Below are 15,339 nucleotides of genomic sequence, written 5' to 3' on the forward strand. Positions count from 1 at the left end.
ATTCTGATTCTCTTTTTCCACCTTAGTTATAAACAAGTGTGCTTCAGGAACTATTAGTTTCATACACATGTTAGTTTCACCACATGTGAAACTAAATTTGGTGGAAACTTGAAAAAGGTGGACGTCTTTCAAGATGCCTGTTTACAATGATAAAAATACTCCATCAGTTCATTCATGTTTAGTAGCTGTCATGAGTTTATTTGTGCCTCTCAGGAGGCATACACACCTAGAAGAGCCAAGATATGCACATCAATTGTTTTAATATAAAAAGGGAAGTGCAGAAGCTATAAAGCTACAAAAAAAAAAAAACTATAAAAGGCACAGAGCCTGGAAAAGGCCGCACTTCCAGGCCGGGGAATAAGGACAGCCTTCACAGAGGAGGTGGCCCTGAAACTGGACCTTGAAGGATGGGTCAGAGTTGGCTGAAACTTGAAAGCAGTCACTGACTTGGAAGTAGTCTCCACAAAACACAGCCTACACATAACTTAAGGATGTGATTTATCGGCTAAGAAATTGAGAGAACAGTCCCAACAGATGCTTCTTGTTTTCTTTTGAAACAGTTACGTAAATGCTGACTTTCTTCTGTTTGAATGAAAACACCTCAGAAGGGAACCTAAGACATTGAAGTTAATGCCAGCAGTCTGCATGCTGATGTAAAGACACTAACTGTATAGGAATATGTTCATAGCCGCTGGGCGGTGTGTTTATAAGTACTGGATGACCTAGACGTTAATCAGAAGCCTCAGGGTCGTCTCAGGCCCACAGTCTCTAGTAACTGAAAGGGGGACTTGGGTGAGCTGAGGATTCACTCCTTCCTCCCAGAGCCACACTTACACCATTAGCCTTTCAGCTTCTAGAATGTTCTTTCCAAGCCATCATAAGTGTTAGCTTGCATAGAATTTCCTTAAATGGTTTGTATAATATTTAAAAGAAAGAAAAAAACCACTCAAACCTTTGATACTTTGAATTTTCAAACAGCTGATGTTTGAACTTCTACCAGCCAGAAAGTTGTACCCACTGAAAATAGCTACACATAAAGAATAGTATAATTTTAATGACTTGTGCTAATTTTTAAAGAATTTCTCTAAAAATGTTTACTATTATGCAATAAGAGCCACCAAATGACAGTTTAATGGAGGTGGAGGGAGCTGTAATCATAATTAATTTGGAACAGAAAAGCAAAGTATATGGATTTTTACCCCTCCCATTAGCTTTACTCCAAAAGTAAAACGTTAGTAGCCAAAACTTTGAAACATTCTTTTTTTAAGTGTACTATTTACATAAGAAAAGTTTGATTTGACTACAACAGTGAAGTCTTTGCAGGATTTTGCCACATTGCCATCATCTTTCTTCTTGTGTTGTAATTTTCCTGGGAGAATTAAACCACAGCATCTTTTAAACCTCTGTCCCCCCTTCCCTGGTCTCATTACCAGAAGTTAGAAAAATGACACTGTGACAGTTGTCTCCTTCAGATCAAAGAATACTCTTTTCCTCTTTGCAAGAGTGAAGAGAAGTTTGTCTTTAACAGAACGTAGGCACAAAACTAAGTCACCAGAAAAATGTCTGCACAGGCGTGGAGCAGGGGGGACTCAGAGCCTATTAGGGACAATGACAGCCCATCTGAGCTCCCCTTCCCTCCTGTTACAGGAGAAACCCTACAGAAAGAAGTGGAAGTCTGATGTTTGCTGTGTAATTTTAATATAGGAAAGTTAGTGTGTTTTTAATAGCACCTAATTGCAGAATGTTAAATAAGGTTGAAGCGAGTTTGGGAAATGCTTTCTCCCATATTCATTATATCAGAAAATTCAGGTCAAAGAAAAAAATTTTTTAAACACAACATTCCCACACTGCCAATTTGTTTTTCATTTCTTGACTTTTGGTTTTTGATGTGAGGATATTAATGTTAATAGAGGCAGACCTTTTAAAATGTTAGAAATTAATTTTGCTTGCTTTTGTAATTCCTGTTCTTATTTCAAGCGCCCCCTACCTTGCTTATATTCCTCCATATAAATTATTACCTGGAACACCTGACATGATTATTTGTGAAACTTGTTATTATTTAGAATTTTTACACAGTGTATTAAATAATTGCTTAGCAATAGAGTTCAGCCTCTCTCTCCAGGAAATTATTTTAAGGGAACATGAAAGAATGGCCCCACCCCTTGCATAAATGACTGCCATGGTGAGAAATGACGGCCAGGGTGAACCGCCGTGGCTGTGCGTGGTCAGTGTATGTACGCCTGTGCTTTCTCTTCATATAGGCAAGGCGGCTTTCCCGGCATGAATCAGAGTGGACTCATGGCTTCCAGCTCTCCCTACAGCCAGCCCATGAACAACAGCTCTGGGCTGATGAACACCCAGGCGCCCGCCTACAGCATGACGCCCAATATGGTGAACAGCTCAACAGGTAACGTTGGCAGCTCCGTGCTTCTGAGGGCTGCCCTCCCCCTCCCCTCTTCGCCCCTCAGGCTCACAGCACTGAGAGGACACAAGCAACTCGGATCATTTGGTGAAAAGGGGGGCAATTCTGCTTCTCTGCTGCTTGGACACTTGCTCTATTGATTAAGACTTATGGGTTCCATTACATTTTATGTGAATTATTTTTATTCATTCTGTGTTTGTGTGATATGTCGATGTATTTGAAGTGTTACTGGAGATTGCTCTCTAAGTATATACACCGAGCTCTTTTTATCTTTGGGCACTATTAGGGGTATTGGAAGACCCCATGACAAAGTCTACTCCATTTGGTAGTGGTGGAGATAAACATACAAAATTCACATTTCAAGAGGGTGGGTGTAGCTCAGTGGTAGAATGAATGCTTAGCATGCACAGGGTCCTGTGTTCAATCCCCCAAATCTCAATTAAAAAAAAATTTTTAATAAAAAAATTCATATTTCAGAGGAAATGATTGAAAGGCAAAACAAAGGGGTGTTTGAAATAGTTTTTTTTTTGCATTTAAAGGGAAACTCACCTTTAAATGGATACATGAACCTAGTTGTTCTCTACTGAGAAATTACATATTTTTTAATGGATTGTTTTAAATTTTTCACGATGCTTAATTTTTTTTCAGCACATTTTATGATCTCAACAATTGCATTCTTACCAAATCCCGTCTGACTGGTACCGTAAGAGTATTCTGTCCATTTGTGGAAATAAAAAGAATGTCTAAAACTGCACATATTCCACGTTCTTAGAGTCCTGACCCGCCTCCTTACCAGCCCTCTAACCACCTCGCGGTGATGAGTGCTGCTCTTTAAATGAGAACGTGCTGACGTAGTTCACCTGACCTGTTAACTTTTTCTAGCACCGACATTTTGGGTAGGATTCCCTCCTTTAGTTAATACAGAGCTTTGCATAGCCAGCTGTTTGTGCTTTACGACGTGTTAGAAGAACGTGCAGTTAGAGGCCGGGCTCCTTCTTACTCCCTTTTTTCATTTCCTCTGCCTTTTACCACCTCCCTGACCTCTCTGTCTTTGAAAAGCCACCCCAGAAGCAGCAGTTTCTTTGTCAGGAAGGACAGACAGCTAGAGGCTAGGCCTGCATCCTATCTGAGCTTCTACATTATTGGTTTCTAGGGTCTAATTTAATAGTGCCATTCCCTCTTTAAAAAGTTTGCAGAAGAGTTAAAAATAAAAACTACTGGTGAAAATGAAGCGTTTTAAATAAATAAAAAAATGAAACAGCCCTTCCTGACGTTGAGCAGGCAGTCATTGATCCCAGCGAGGTGGATGCTTTCACACTTGAGACGAAAAGTGGCAGGCTCTAGAACAGTCTGTTAGCTGGAAGCTTCCCCTTCCCTTCCCAGCACTGTCCCAGGTAATGGGGTATTTGGGTTATGACGTGATGTGTTTTGTCTGGCTTGCTGAAATAAGATTACTTCAGAGCTTTGAAACTACACAATAAATTTTCACCCACTATTAGCAATACTCATTTTTCCCTTTTTTCCTTTGGACCCCAGAGCCACAAAAATAACCAACAAATAGATGCCTTGCCTAAGAAGATTTATGTATTCCTAAGGAACAACCAATTTAATGGAGATTCACAGAGACGATTTCTTTTTATTATTATTATTCAGATAATTCAGCTATTCGTTATTTCATACAGAGGAAGTCTGTTCAATGAAAGGCCATTTATCCTCACAGTCTTTTTGTACAGGCTAGTAGTATATTTTTTATTGCATTGTGCATTTTGAAATATTGAATTTTTAATCATTTAAACATTTATCAAATTTTCCTCTCCACATTTATATGATTTTATTCCAGCTTTATTAAGTCAAATGCTACCTAATAGAAAGTAATCATCCAGCACATCTAAGAAATATTGACGATTTAGCATTTACTGTGTATCCATTGATAGGTACATGTGAATCTGCTATAACTGGGTTATAGTCTCGGAGGAAAATAAGAATGACAAAGGAACCCAGAATGTTACAGCGTAGTTCCTGATGAGAGTTGTGGTCTGAAGGTCTACACCTGCCTTTCCTAGAGACGGGCCAGAAATGGCTCAGATCATCATCACGTCAGTCTGCTTGGGTTGGGCCCATGGAGATATATTACCAGTGAAAACAGCAAAGCATTTTCTCCAACAAAGGACACTTTTGGAGAAAGTGCAGACAGTACAAATGACGGCCAGAGCTAGCAGTGGGGTTTTATGAACCTCAGTTAGCAGCTTATGCAACTGGCGTTCCAGTATCCTCTTTGCTGGGTCAAACAGTTGCGCTGTAGACAGTGTGTAGGACCAAAAAAAGTCCTCCTGTGTAGTGCCAAATCGTTACAAGCCTCAGTGAGCAAGTAATTATTTAAATGGAGTCAGTATGCGTGTGAATATGCCAGCTCTTTCTTCACGTCAAGTGCAGCGGGAAGTGGGGTGGTAAGCAGTGGGGACTGTTCCCCTCTAAAGGAGATTTTTTTAAAAATTATTTGAATTAAAAGATTGGAATCGTGTTTTACCATGGGCAAAATTATAAATTATGTACAACTTTGTTAAATATTCCCTTTATATAATACTTGTGTTGTTAGTTACATTGTACTTATTTGTGTATTATTTTATAATATTCATTAGTCATATAATTATCTGAGTGTAAACCATCACCTTAAAGAAGACATCTAAATTCCAGAAAATTTATCCACCATCTGTGTTTCTAAGTTTGTCTCACCAGAAGTCACTGTACAAAGTGCAGGGCATTTCCATCCAAGTAACCTACAGATTGTAAATGAGCAGCCCTGTGCCGCCGTGGCCAGGCACTGCCACCTCAGAGGTAGGTCAGCACAGGGAAGTTTCAGGGGATTCTTGATCCAGCCAGAGACAAGTGTTTGTCCTGGGCTTTTCTCATATCCTTTGTATGCATTAGTATTCTTTATATATTGCCATATATAAATATAGTCATGAATATCTACAGATATAGATACATAGATACACCCTTTTGTGTTTTCAAAACCAAGGAGTAGAATATTTTGCAGAGTATAGTATTTTATTTACCATGAAAAGAAAAGAACTATTTGTGGGTTTCTGGTCCTATTTTACCGTCTTCTGGGAGTGACTTTGCAGCCTTGCAGGGAGACTGAGCTAAGGAAGCTGGGAGAGTAAGAGTGATGTTTAAGTTCAGTTTTACTCACACCATATGTTCTTTACGTTCTTTTTGAATACATCAAATCCAGGGTGGAATAGCTGCCTTAGGACCTTGACCCACACTTACTTTAAGAAATCATTCTAGCTCTTAAATTCCAATGGTGAAGCCAGAGGCTAGTACTTGAAATGTATTTACAGTGCTCACATAGCACTTTCTGCAGTCACAGATTCTTTACTGCCCCTTTTTATGTCTGAACTTTACATACTGGATTACTGATGTCAACAGGAGAAAGAGCAGCGCCTTGATTTAACACATCCTCATAGTAGTGGTGGTCTTTCTTTTCTGGGAAAGGAGGAAAAAGTAGTGCCCTGGGAGGCCTGTGGCTCTTTGCAGTGATTCATTGAGAATTCTGGTAAGAAGTCAAAAATAAGCATTTCAACAAAAGGGATAGTAGAAGCCACAGTAAGGAAAGACCTTATGAACCAGTTAGTAAAATAAAACTTACTCTGTAGGCAGGACTGTTAAATAAAAATGTTACTCTATATTCTATCCTTACTTACCTCTCAAAATAAGAAAGCAGTGTAACTTTAGAAGTACTTACGTTTACATACCCCAGATGTCCATTTTTTAATATACAATAGAAAATGAAGAAGTTTGAGGAATTTCAAGCCAACATATGTATACTTATAATCATCTAAGTGTGATTTTTAAATCACTGTAAATTATCGTTAATTATCATAATACAATATTGACCAAGTTCTTTATGCTTAAAAATCACTTTTGTGTACAAGGACACATTTAATGCCTGAAGGAATTACTACGAAATTACTGTTTCCTATTTCTCAAAAATAATACTCAGGCATAATGTATTGTAAACACTGACAAACTACATTATGACCGTAGGAGGCGCACGACTTAACCGAAGACGTGTGTCCATGACTTTGCCCCTTTCTCAGGAATTGTGTGGCTGTCGTTCCTTTGAACCGTCCCTGTGAATAACTAGCGAGGACATGGGGGCTTTCATAAAGAAGCCCCTATTTCCACACTCATCCTGCTATTTTTCCCTTCTGTTCATCTAAAAAGGATGTTTCTTAATGTACAGATTTACTAATTCATATCTTGCTAGACCTGAGAGGTAAAACTGCACAGAAGCAATCCACTACTTTGCACGAGGCTGTCTTCTTGGTGTAATATCTCTCAGCTGCTTTTTTGAGGTTTCACACATTCACAAAAATAACAGCATTTTTAGCTGATCCCAATAGATTTTTCTCTGCAGCTGCATCACTTGAAAAAGCTTTTTGTTCCAGTTCTTAAAGTCTAAGTATTGAAAGTAATTTGAAAAAAAAAAAAGAAAAACATCCCAATTATGATTTGTGTGTGTGGTGATGACTTCAAGGGCTGACTGGGCTGCAAATGGGCTTTGAAAAACGAGCCAATGTGCCCATGGAAAATACAGGCGTTTCAAAGTGCATCATTGAGTGTGCTGATGTAAACTCATGGGCACGTGGCGGGGTAGGCTTTTTTGGCAGGACCTCTGGTCTCAACCTGCAGTGATGCTAACGATATTAGCAAATTAGCACCACAAAGCTTGCCAGCTAATTCGCCAGAGCCCTGCTCACTCTCTCACTGCAGTAATTAAAACTAATTATTTTCTAAAACATAGTAATACACGAATATATGCAATAATCATTTTGTAGTGGGCAATCTGTGGAGCCTTTTTTTAAAGCTTTTTTTTTTCCTGGCACGTTACGCTACATGTGTGCTGCCTTGCTTGGGCCAGCACTTCCATTTGCAGAATGTAAAGTGGGTCCTGTTCATAAAACCTCAGGTTTACTTTATTTTGCAATAGGAATGTTTCCTGGTTTTCACTCATTTATAAGGCTCGTAATTCTCTCCCCTCTCCCTTTTTTCCCTCCACCTCTCCTCACTCTGCCTCCTCACGCAGCTGTTTGGTGTGGTGCTCACAGCCCAGTGCTGTGCAGATGGCTTGCACAGTGGGGTTCTGCAGAAATTCAGCTGTTATTCCCTGGATATCGACACTGATTCCCTACTGTAGCCTTGTTCTTCCTTTAAAAAGAAATCTAAACCCATATTCTTAACTTGAAAATCTCTGGTAATAATTGTAGTAAATGTATATAAATCAGTTATTCTTTGGTGAACTTTTCATTCTAAAGCCTAGATGAACTAGATTGAATTTCTGAGTCTGGAGATAGAAAATGAGCTTTGCTTGGGAGCTGTGGTTGCCTCTTGAGCTGCTGTGGGTGCCTGACCTGGGCATTTGAGCTGCTGCTGAGGACTGGTATGTGTCCGCGCTGCACCAGAATGAAAGGAAACCAGCCCCATTGCAAAATAATTAGAAATCCTTTCCTTCAAAAATTACTTCGGTGATTGTTTTTAAAGTTGTCTGTTACAGCTGTCTTCCATTATTGCAGCCTAGGCAATATGTAATAGTTAACAATTTTTGAATGCAACAATAGAAGATGGCAAATTATTTTATAGACTATGGATTGTGTGAATTTAGAAAGTTAGGGAAGCACTAGATCTTCTAGTCGACAATAAAAATAATCCAGCATTTACTTTCAGCACCTAATGAACAGTTTAGATATCAGGCATATTTCCACTCGTTACCTACTCTATTAAAGCTGTAATAATTTAAAATAATGAAATTGATAAAAGTTGACTTTCAGTGGTTTAAGTCTTGAGTAAATGATCACTTCCCACCCGCTCCCAACCCAAGATAAAAAAGGATGGCCAGAATGTCACCCTCCTTAGATTTCAGAAATTCATATTCTCTGAGTTACAATTTCTTTTTCCTTTTTTCTTTTCTTCGTTGGAGGGAAATTCAGGTGCCCTGTGCATCACTCAGTAGCTTGTGTTAGCAGGAGCACAGCCTGGCGAATCACACGTATAATCCTAAACTCTTTCTCCTGTTTTCGATTAGCATCTATGGGTCTTGCAGATATGATGTCTCCTGGTGAATCCAAACTGCCCCTGCCTCTCAAAGCAGACGGTAAAGAAGAAGGCACTGCCCAGCCGGAGAGCAAGTCGAAGGTACTCCTCTCTCGTCTGCACGCGGTGTGGGGCCTGCCTCGCTGAAGCTGCCATGTGGCTCTCTCCTCCCTTTTTTGCATTTGGTTTCTTCTCTGCATGCTTCCATCGTGTGCGACATGTTTGCAGTCTTCTTCCCCCACCCCCTTCATGGTGTGGATCTGAAAGTTACTAGTTCTTAAGGCATTTAACTCGTGGCTGGGGGAGAGGGGCGGAGGGACAGGACCCACTCAGCGAAATGCTTTGGGGGTGGGGAGAAGGAAGGGATCTTGCCTGGTTTTGATACTTGCAGCCATTTTCTCTGCCTTCAGTTTATAGCTTCCTGTTTTGGCCGCCCAGCAACAGCAACATACTTACTATTTTGCTTTCCTGCCTTATTTGATAAATAAGGTGAACAGCTTTTTTTTTTTTTCCTTTCTTTCTTTCATAAGCGGTAACCCATGCTTAGCATTCCATGTAAGCTTGAAGTAAGCATGGTGACTTAGTGGCCGTATCCAGCATCCAGCAAACTTACCAAGTTATACTAATTAAGAATGTTGTTTTAATACCTTTATGTGTGTGTGTGTTTGTGTGTTTGTACATGTCTTTATATATATCTATTATATATAAAAATTAGTCTGTTAAACTGGATGTGCTTTTTGTTATTTTAAATAAAGTTTGCCCTACCTTTGTCATTTTTTTTTTTTTTTATTCCTCTACCACAGGATAGCTACAGCTCTCAGGGTATTTCTCAGCCCCCAACCCCCGGCAACCTGCCAGTCCCTTCCCCAATGTCCCCCAGCTCTGCTAGCATCTCCTCATTTCATGGAGATGAGAGTGATAGCATTAGCAGCCCAGGCTGGCCAAAGACTCCATCAAGCCCTGTAAGTGGCTCTGGTTTTTTGTGTTTTTTGTTTTTTGGGGTTTTTTGATAATTAATTCTACTTTAATGCTTGCTTATTTGTTTTATAAGACCTTTTCTTCTTAATTTATCCGTGAAAGGTTTTTCTTTATAATTATACTAGTAACAAAATGAGTAAAGTTTGTATGCATCATATAAGTTGCTTTCTGGTAATGAAACCACTGATATAAAGAAGCGTCTGTATACAAAGCATGCGATTGTGTTTCTGGGTCCAAACTCCTTCACTCAGTGATTTTTGTTTAAATGTCTAATCCATTGTGCACTTATAGAAGATCTTTCAAAGGAGTTAACTTCTCCATTTACATGGGGACTAATAGCAGCCGTGGAGTAAATGACAAGTTTGGCCTTTGGCCTAAATCTTTCATGGGCTGTTGTATCTGAAACATCTTATTTCAAATCTTGAAAATGTAAATATTACATTGGACATGGTTTAGCATATTATCAGCCTGCTTGGTTTCAATCTTCTTGTCAGAAATTAACAGAAAAGTTGTAGAAATAAATGTTAGTGCATGTGAATATTTTGAACGCTACTTTTAAATTAATATGTGGCTACGTTAGAATCAGCTGAGATAGAAAAATTATATCCTGCACAAGCCTGCTGATAATCTTGAAATTAAGTGTTGATTTCCTTATGATATACAAAAAACAAAAGTGGTAATGTACATGTAAGGGAATTTTTCTAGCCTTAATATTCTGTCTGTAGAGCTAGGGCTTTTTTTTTTCCTACTAAAGAAATTAATTCTGTGCCATTAAAAAAGAAGAAGAATGGCACTGTAGTAACCTTTATTTTACATTCATACAGGGAATCAAAAGATCTTTAAAAAAAAAAAGAAAAACTTAACATGCAATTACTTGCCAAGAAGGCTTAATTAATACGCTAATTTTTGTAAGACGGTGTATTGAAGAGCACAGCCCAGGAAAAGCAAGTTGGAGGGAAGAAGACTCTAACTGCAAAATCTGGCAATCTAGTCAAAACCCCAAAAGGAAGCTGCTATTAATTATCCATTCGCTGGTTTAAACAGACAGAGCTGAAGGTCTGAAGACTTGGTGGTTCCAGTAAATGTTTGTAAAATTCACGTGGAGCTCTCGTATAACCAGCATTTTCCTTTTCAGAGGAAGAAAGGGCAATACTCGCCCGTTACCTTCTCAGTAGACGTATGTTTCACTTTTTGAACAACTGAGATGCAATGAAAAATGCTTCTAGTGCCGGTTAAGCAGAACTAATCGGGAGGGAGAATGCAGCTCCTTAATTTTGATGTCTTTGTGTTATTTGCTTTGAGTCTCAGAAGGCAGCCAACATTGTGGGGTTTTTTTCCCATAATCTACTTTGGGTTTTTGCTTTATTTTAATCATAGGAAAAGCATTTTTGAATCAGTAATACCCCCGAGTTAACAGGTAGAACCCCAGTTGTAACTTTTCAAAAAGATGTATTTATTGGCTAGGAGGGAAGAATTTCAGAGGTTGAAAATATATTTTAAAGCCTTAAGATAATAATTAAGAATAATAATTTGTTAGTAACAAAGACTGCTAATAGACCATATTATATTTTTAAAATTCCCAAACTATAAAAAGAATGACTGAGATATTTATTATATTTTAAGTTACTAGTCACATTATGCCTAATCAACGAGTCCTGTAGGCAACTATTATCAAAACCCTACTTTCTACTTAAATACGAGAAAAAAGAAAACAATTGTTGATTTCATTTCCCAGCTGTAACATAATTATACTTGAAATTGCATATAACTTTTCTCTTTTTTCCTAAGTATATCCACATACATTATCTCTTCCTTACCATAACCATCATGTATAAAAATTTACAAACAAACTTCTGGCTCCAGCTGAACAAAAGGAGATGTGATTCAAGGTGGTAGAAGGTAGTAGAGGATTGCTTTGTATTGAGAAAACAGCCCCTCCCTTGCATGAGATGCTGTTTCAAGAAGGGAACTAAAGGAGATTATTATGAAGGACTTCAGATTATCTCTGCTATCAAATCACTGAGGAGTATTTAACTTCTCTTTCTGAGATATAACTTTAATTTGTACTTAAAATTGCTCCTAACAGTATCCCTAATAAAGCCTGTCTAATAGTAGCCTGAAATGGACTAAAAACAAAGATGTTGTATGCTTTGACAGTGTGCCGTGGACCAACATTGTTTTGTTACAAAACATTCTAAAATAAAAATAAACATTTGCACATACACATGCGTATACACATATTACCAGGCATATGGTAAAGACTGCTGAAATGTAAATCTGCCTCAAAGACTTGAGGAAAAGTGTGCTTATAGACTTAATTAAGTTATATGCAAGTAAAACATTTGTGGCACCATAATAATGTCTTGCTGTAATTTTTCAGTAATCTCCATTTCTTTTGCTTACCTCCACGACAGTTTCTTGCAGTGGGGTACTGTTTTTACAACACTGAAGCAATACAAGATGGTCCTATTGGCCTGGAAAAGTTAACTGTCTTTCTGCAGCGCTAGTTTTTTTGCCCATTGTCAGTGGGTAGAATGTAAATGACATTTATCCAAAGGTCACATCATAGCTAATGTCTATGAATAAAAGAAGTATATGTTGAGTCTGATCAGTGATCAAGTATATAGTCTTTATTTCCTAAGGCTTTTGTTCCTTTTAACGTCCTTTCTCTCTGTTCGGACACCCAAATACTAGCTTTGGGCATGGGCTAGCTACTGAGCCGCCCTCAAGGCTGGGGGTGGAGATGTTACATGCCTACCCATCCCTTCCCAGCCTTCAGTCTTGCTAGATTGTGTCCACATTCACTTTGCACCTCGCTCACTGAAAACCTGTTTATAGGATATTTTAATCAGCTGTTAATTCTTACTTGGATGGTGCCAGACTTTTCAAACCTTTTTCATTCGAGTGTTTGCTCAGAGACAAGTATGTACCGAGTACTTTCAGTGTGTGATCACTGTTGGTGATTCAAAAAAGCACAGACCAGCCTTGTGGAACTTAAGGTTTCATCAGGAGGGCGGAGGGAGGACGAAACGTCCATCTCTGTGCACGTGAGGCCAGGTGCCACCAAGGACAGACCAAGCCTATGAGGATCACTCAGGCCAGGAAGCCGGCGTCCGGGAGGCCTTTGCTAGGACCTCGCTCATAAACTGAGGCCCAGCCACTGTCTTTTCCTACAGAGGCATTTTCCTACCTTTTGGCACCTTAAAAAATGCGTTTTTGAAGATCAAAAAAGTATGAAAAAACAGTTCTATTAAAAACTATTATCTTCATTAAGGTTTTGTAATTCTACAAGAACAAATTGAGATATGTGGAAATTAATTAAACTTAAGTTCATTTAACAAAGAAAGGTAAGAAAAGTTAAAATACGGATATTCAGACTAAGTAAATCATTCCTTTAGGCCCATTTCAGGTTACGAGAATCCACTCCTTTCTAATAGAGACAAACACTTCAGAGTCTCATTGCTTGGGTGCTGATTAACTGCTCTCCCGGAACCTTTCCCCAGTCTGGGTTCAGAGAGGACCAGGCCAGAAGTGGCAGTTGGATCTTGTAGTCAGGATGTTGATAGAGTCACTCAGAGTGATTATAAATTGAAATGATTGCTTTTGTATTTCTTATCCTTAAATTGAATCTCAAACTTTTACCTCTCAATTTTTCACAAATGAAATGCAAGGGAGAGGTTCATGGTGGTGGTGGTTTAAATTGATTTTAGGTGATAATGCTTTTTTCTTCTGGTTCTTATTTCAAATTTTCATTTTTTCGAAAAGATTGGACCCACTTTTTTCAGTGTACCTCCCCCCCAAAAAAAAAATCAGTACTAGGATTTAGAAACCTCCCGTTAATAACTACCTCATTAATGATGCCAAAGCTTCTGAAATGTTCCCAGTATGAGAATGTGGTGTAAAATGTGTTAGAACAGTTTCTTTTCCGGGCTAGATATTCCTTGAGTGTAAGAATATGGTAAATCAATTTTAAAAACTTACTTGGATATGGAGTACGTTCCATATTCTGGTACATGCATGGTGTACAGACATACAGGAATATGTACACACACTTTTAAGTTCTCATCTAAAATAATTTTTAAGTGACTTTCTCTTTAGCTTCAGCATCAAGATAAATTCTAAAAGATTACACTGTTTTTATATCCTACCACTACATTTTTTTATTTACCTCAACTGTATGACCCATTTATATGTATTTGATGTAAAGATTTTATGCCTCAATAACCCTAAAGCTGAAGGCTTAAAATTTTAGCAAAAATAGGTCGGGAAAATTATGTTAATTGGAGGGAAATCTGCCACTCATCAGTTGGATTAGCTTCATTCTCAGGCATCCTTTCTCAGGCCCTGCTTTTATGAGGTCATTTTGCTAAACAAGGTGGCATCAAACCTCAACGGCATTGATGTTATTTAACCCCTCCTTCATTTGAGCGATAATGTTTAAAATTACATTAAGCTAAATATAATGAAAAAGTTAACAAACCTCCACTTAAAATAATGGCTGTACATCACAAATGACAACCTAGTAAATAAACGTGATTAAATGAAGTATCTTATTCCAGGGAAATCTTTATTGAGAATTCAGAAGTGATTTTGCACAATAATCACTCAATTGCAAATATTGCAAGTACACAAATATTGTCACAGAGACATAAAAGAAAGGAAAAATAAGCAGTTAGGCTGTTTAGGACACAAATTATTACCTTCCCAGTTCACATAATCCAGAAGGTGGGCATCAGGTATGCAAAGACAGCACACTTTGACATTTTCGTATCAAATATAGTTAGAAAAATAAAAGATCAAAATTAGAGTATCAGGATAAACCACGTGGGCACATAAAAGTAAATGTGTGTATTTATCCATAGATAAGCGGGGAGTATGAAATAGCATGTGTCTGTGGTTAAAGCACAGCTGCTTAAGAGATGTATTAAAATAGTTACCTAAATAGCCCCTTAACTTAGCAGAGAAGTTCAAGAAATCTTACATAGAGAAAGCTGGTCGCCATGAATGAATGCCAGAGCTTTCGCTGGCCACAAGTTTATAAAGCCCTCAAGTGAGCGTGGAGCCCATACACCACTAGGTCCTGTGACATGTGACCTGCCTTGTGTTTGTTAGGAAGTACCACGTGTTTGCTCTTCCTCCATATGATTTAGTTTTAATGAAGACACATACTGACCATTCATATTTTGACAAGGAAACGTAGGAGTCCATGTAGATTTGGGGCTCTATGATGTGAAATTTTAAATTCACTGTGATCGTTCAATGAGCTAGCAGCCTTTTGTTTTTAAAAATGACGTAACGTGTCAGTAGATCTTGCCTTCTGGGATTCAACGCTTATATCAATAAAGTAAAAAAGGGTTTTGTTCCTTTGTTTTTGTTTTTCAGGTATATAAAAGGGGGAGTTTGGGCCCTTTATTTAAAGTCAAAGTAAATTCTTAATTAAGCAAATGTATACTTTGTGCCTGAACTAGTAGCCTTCATTCCTAATTGTTGTGTGATAGCAGTAGTTTTAAAAGTTCTTCTCTTCTTGTATCTGGTAGCTCATTACTTTCTTCTCACCTTCTTCCCTTTCCCTCTGCCCACCGTGCCCCATCTCCAAATGCTCCTCCTGGGCACTAGAAGTCCAGCTCATCTACCACCACTGGGGAAAAGATCACAAAGGTATACGAGTTGGGGAATGAGCCCGAGAGGAAGCTATGGGTCGACCGATACCTCACCTTCATGGAGGAGAGAGGCTCCCCGGTCTCAAGCCTGCCTGCGGTGGGCAAGAAGCCCTTGGACCTGTTCCGGCTCTATGTCTGCGTTAAAGAGATTGGAGGTCTGGCACAGGTAGGAATGAATGAGCG

General features: G+C 38.6%; 1 protein-coding gene across 8 annotated transcripts in view; it reads left to right on the plus strand.

Annotated features, from left to right (window-relative positions):
• Window positions 1-15,339, plus strand: part of ARID1B (AT-rich interaction domain 1B) — a 380,554-nt gene that overhangs the window by 338,596 nt on the left and 26,619 nt on the right. For 4 of the 8 annotated variants that reach the window (XM_072966095.1, XM_072966098.1, XM_072966097.1 and 1 more), the window contains 4 exons: window positions 2,262-2,407; window positions 8,511-8,620; window positions 9,322-9,480; window positions 15,113-15,322. In XM_072966095.1, the coding sequence (XP_072822196.1) occupies window positions 2,262-2,407; window positions 8,511-8,620; window positions 9,322-9,480; window positions 15,113-15,322 (625 nt within the window). The remainder of the gene's footprint in view (window positions 1-2,261; window positions 2,408-8,510; window positions 8,621-9,321; window positions 9,481-15,112; window positions 15,323-15,339) is intronic. The other 4 variants (XM_072966099.1, XM_072966102.1, XM_072966096.1 and 1 more) reach the window with 3 other exon arrangements.

Source organism: Vicugna pacos, chromosome 8 (assembly GCF_048564905.1).
Source record: "Vicugna pacos chromosome 8, VicPac4, whole genome shotgun sequence".
Classification (NCBI taxonomy): domain Eukaryota; kingdom Metazoa; phylum Chordata; class Mammalia; order Artiodactyla; family Camelidae; genus Vicugna; species Vicugna pacos.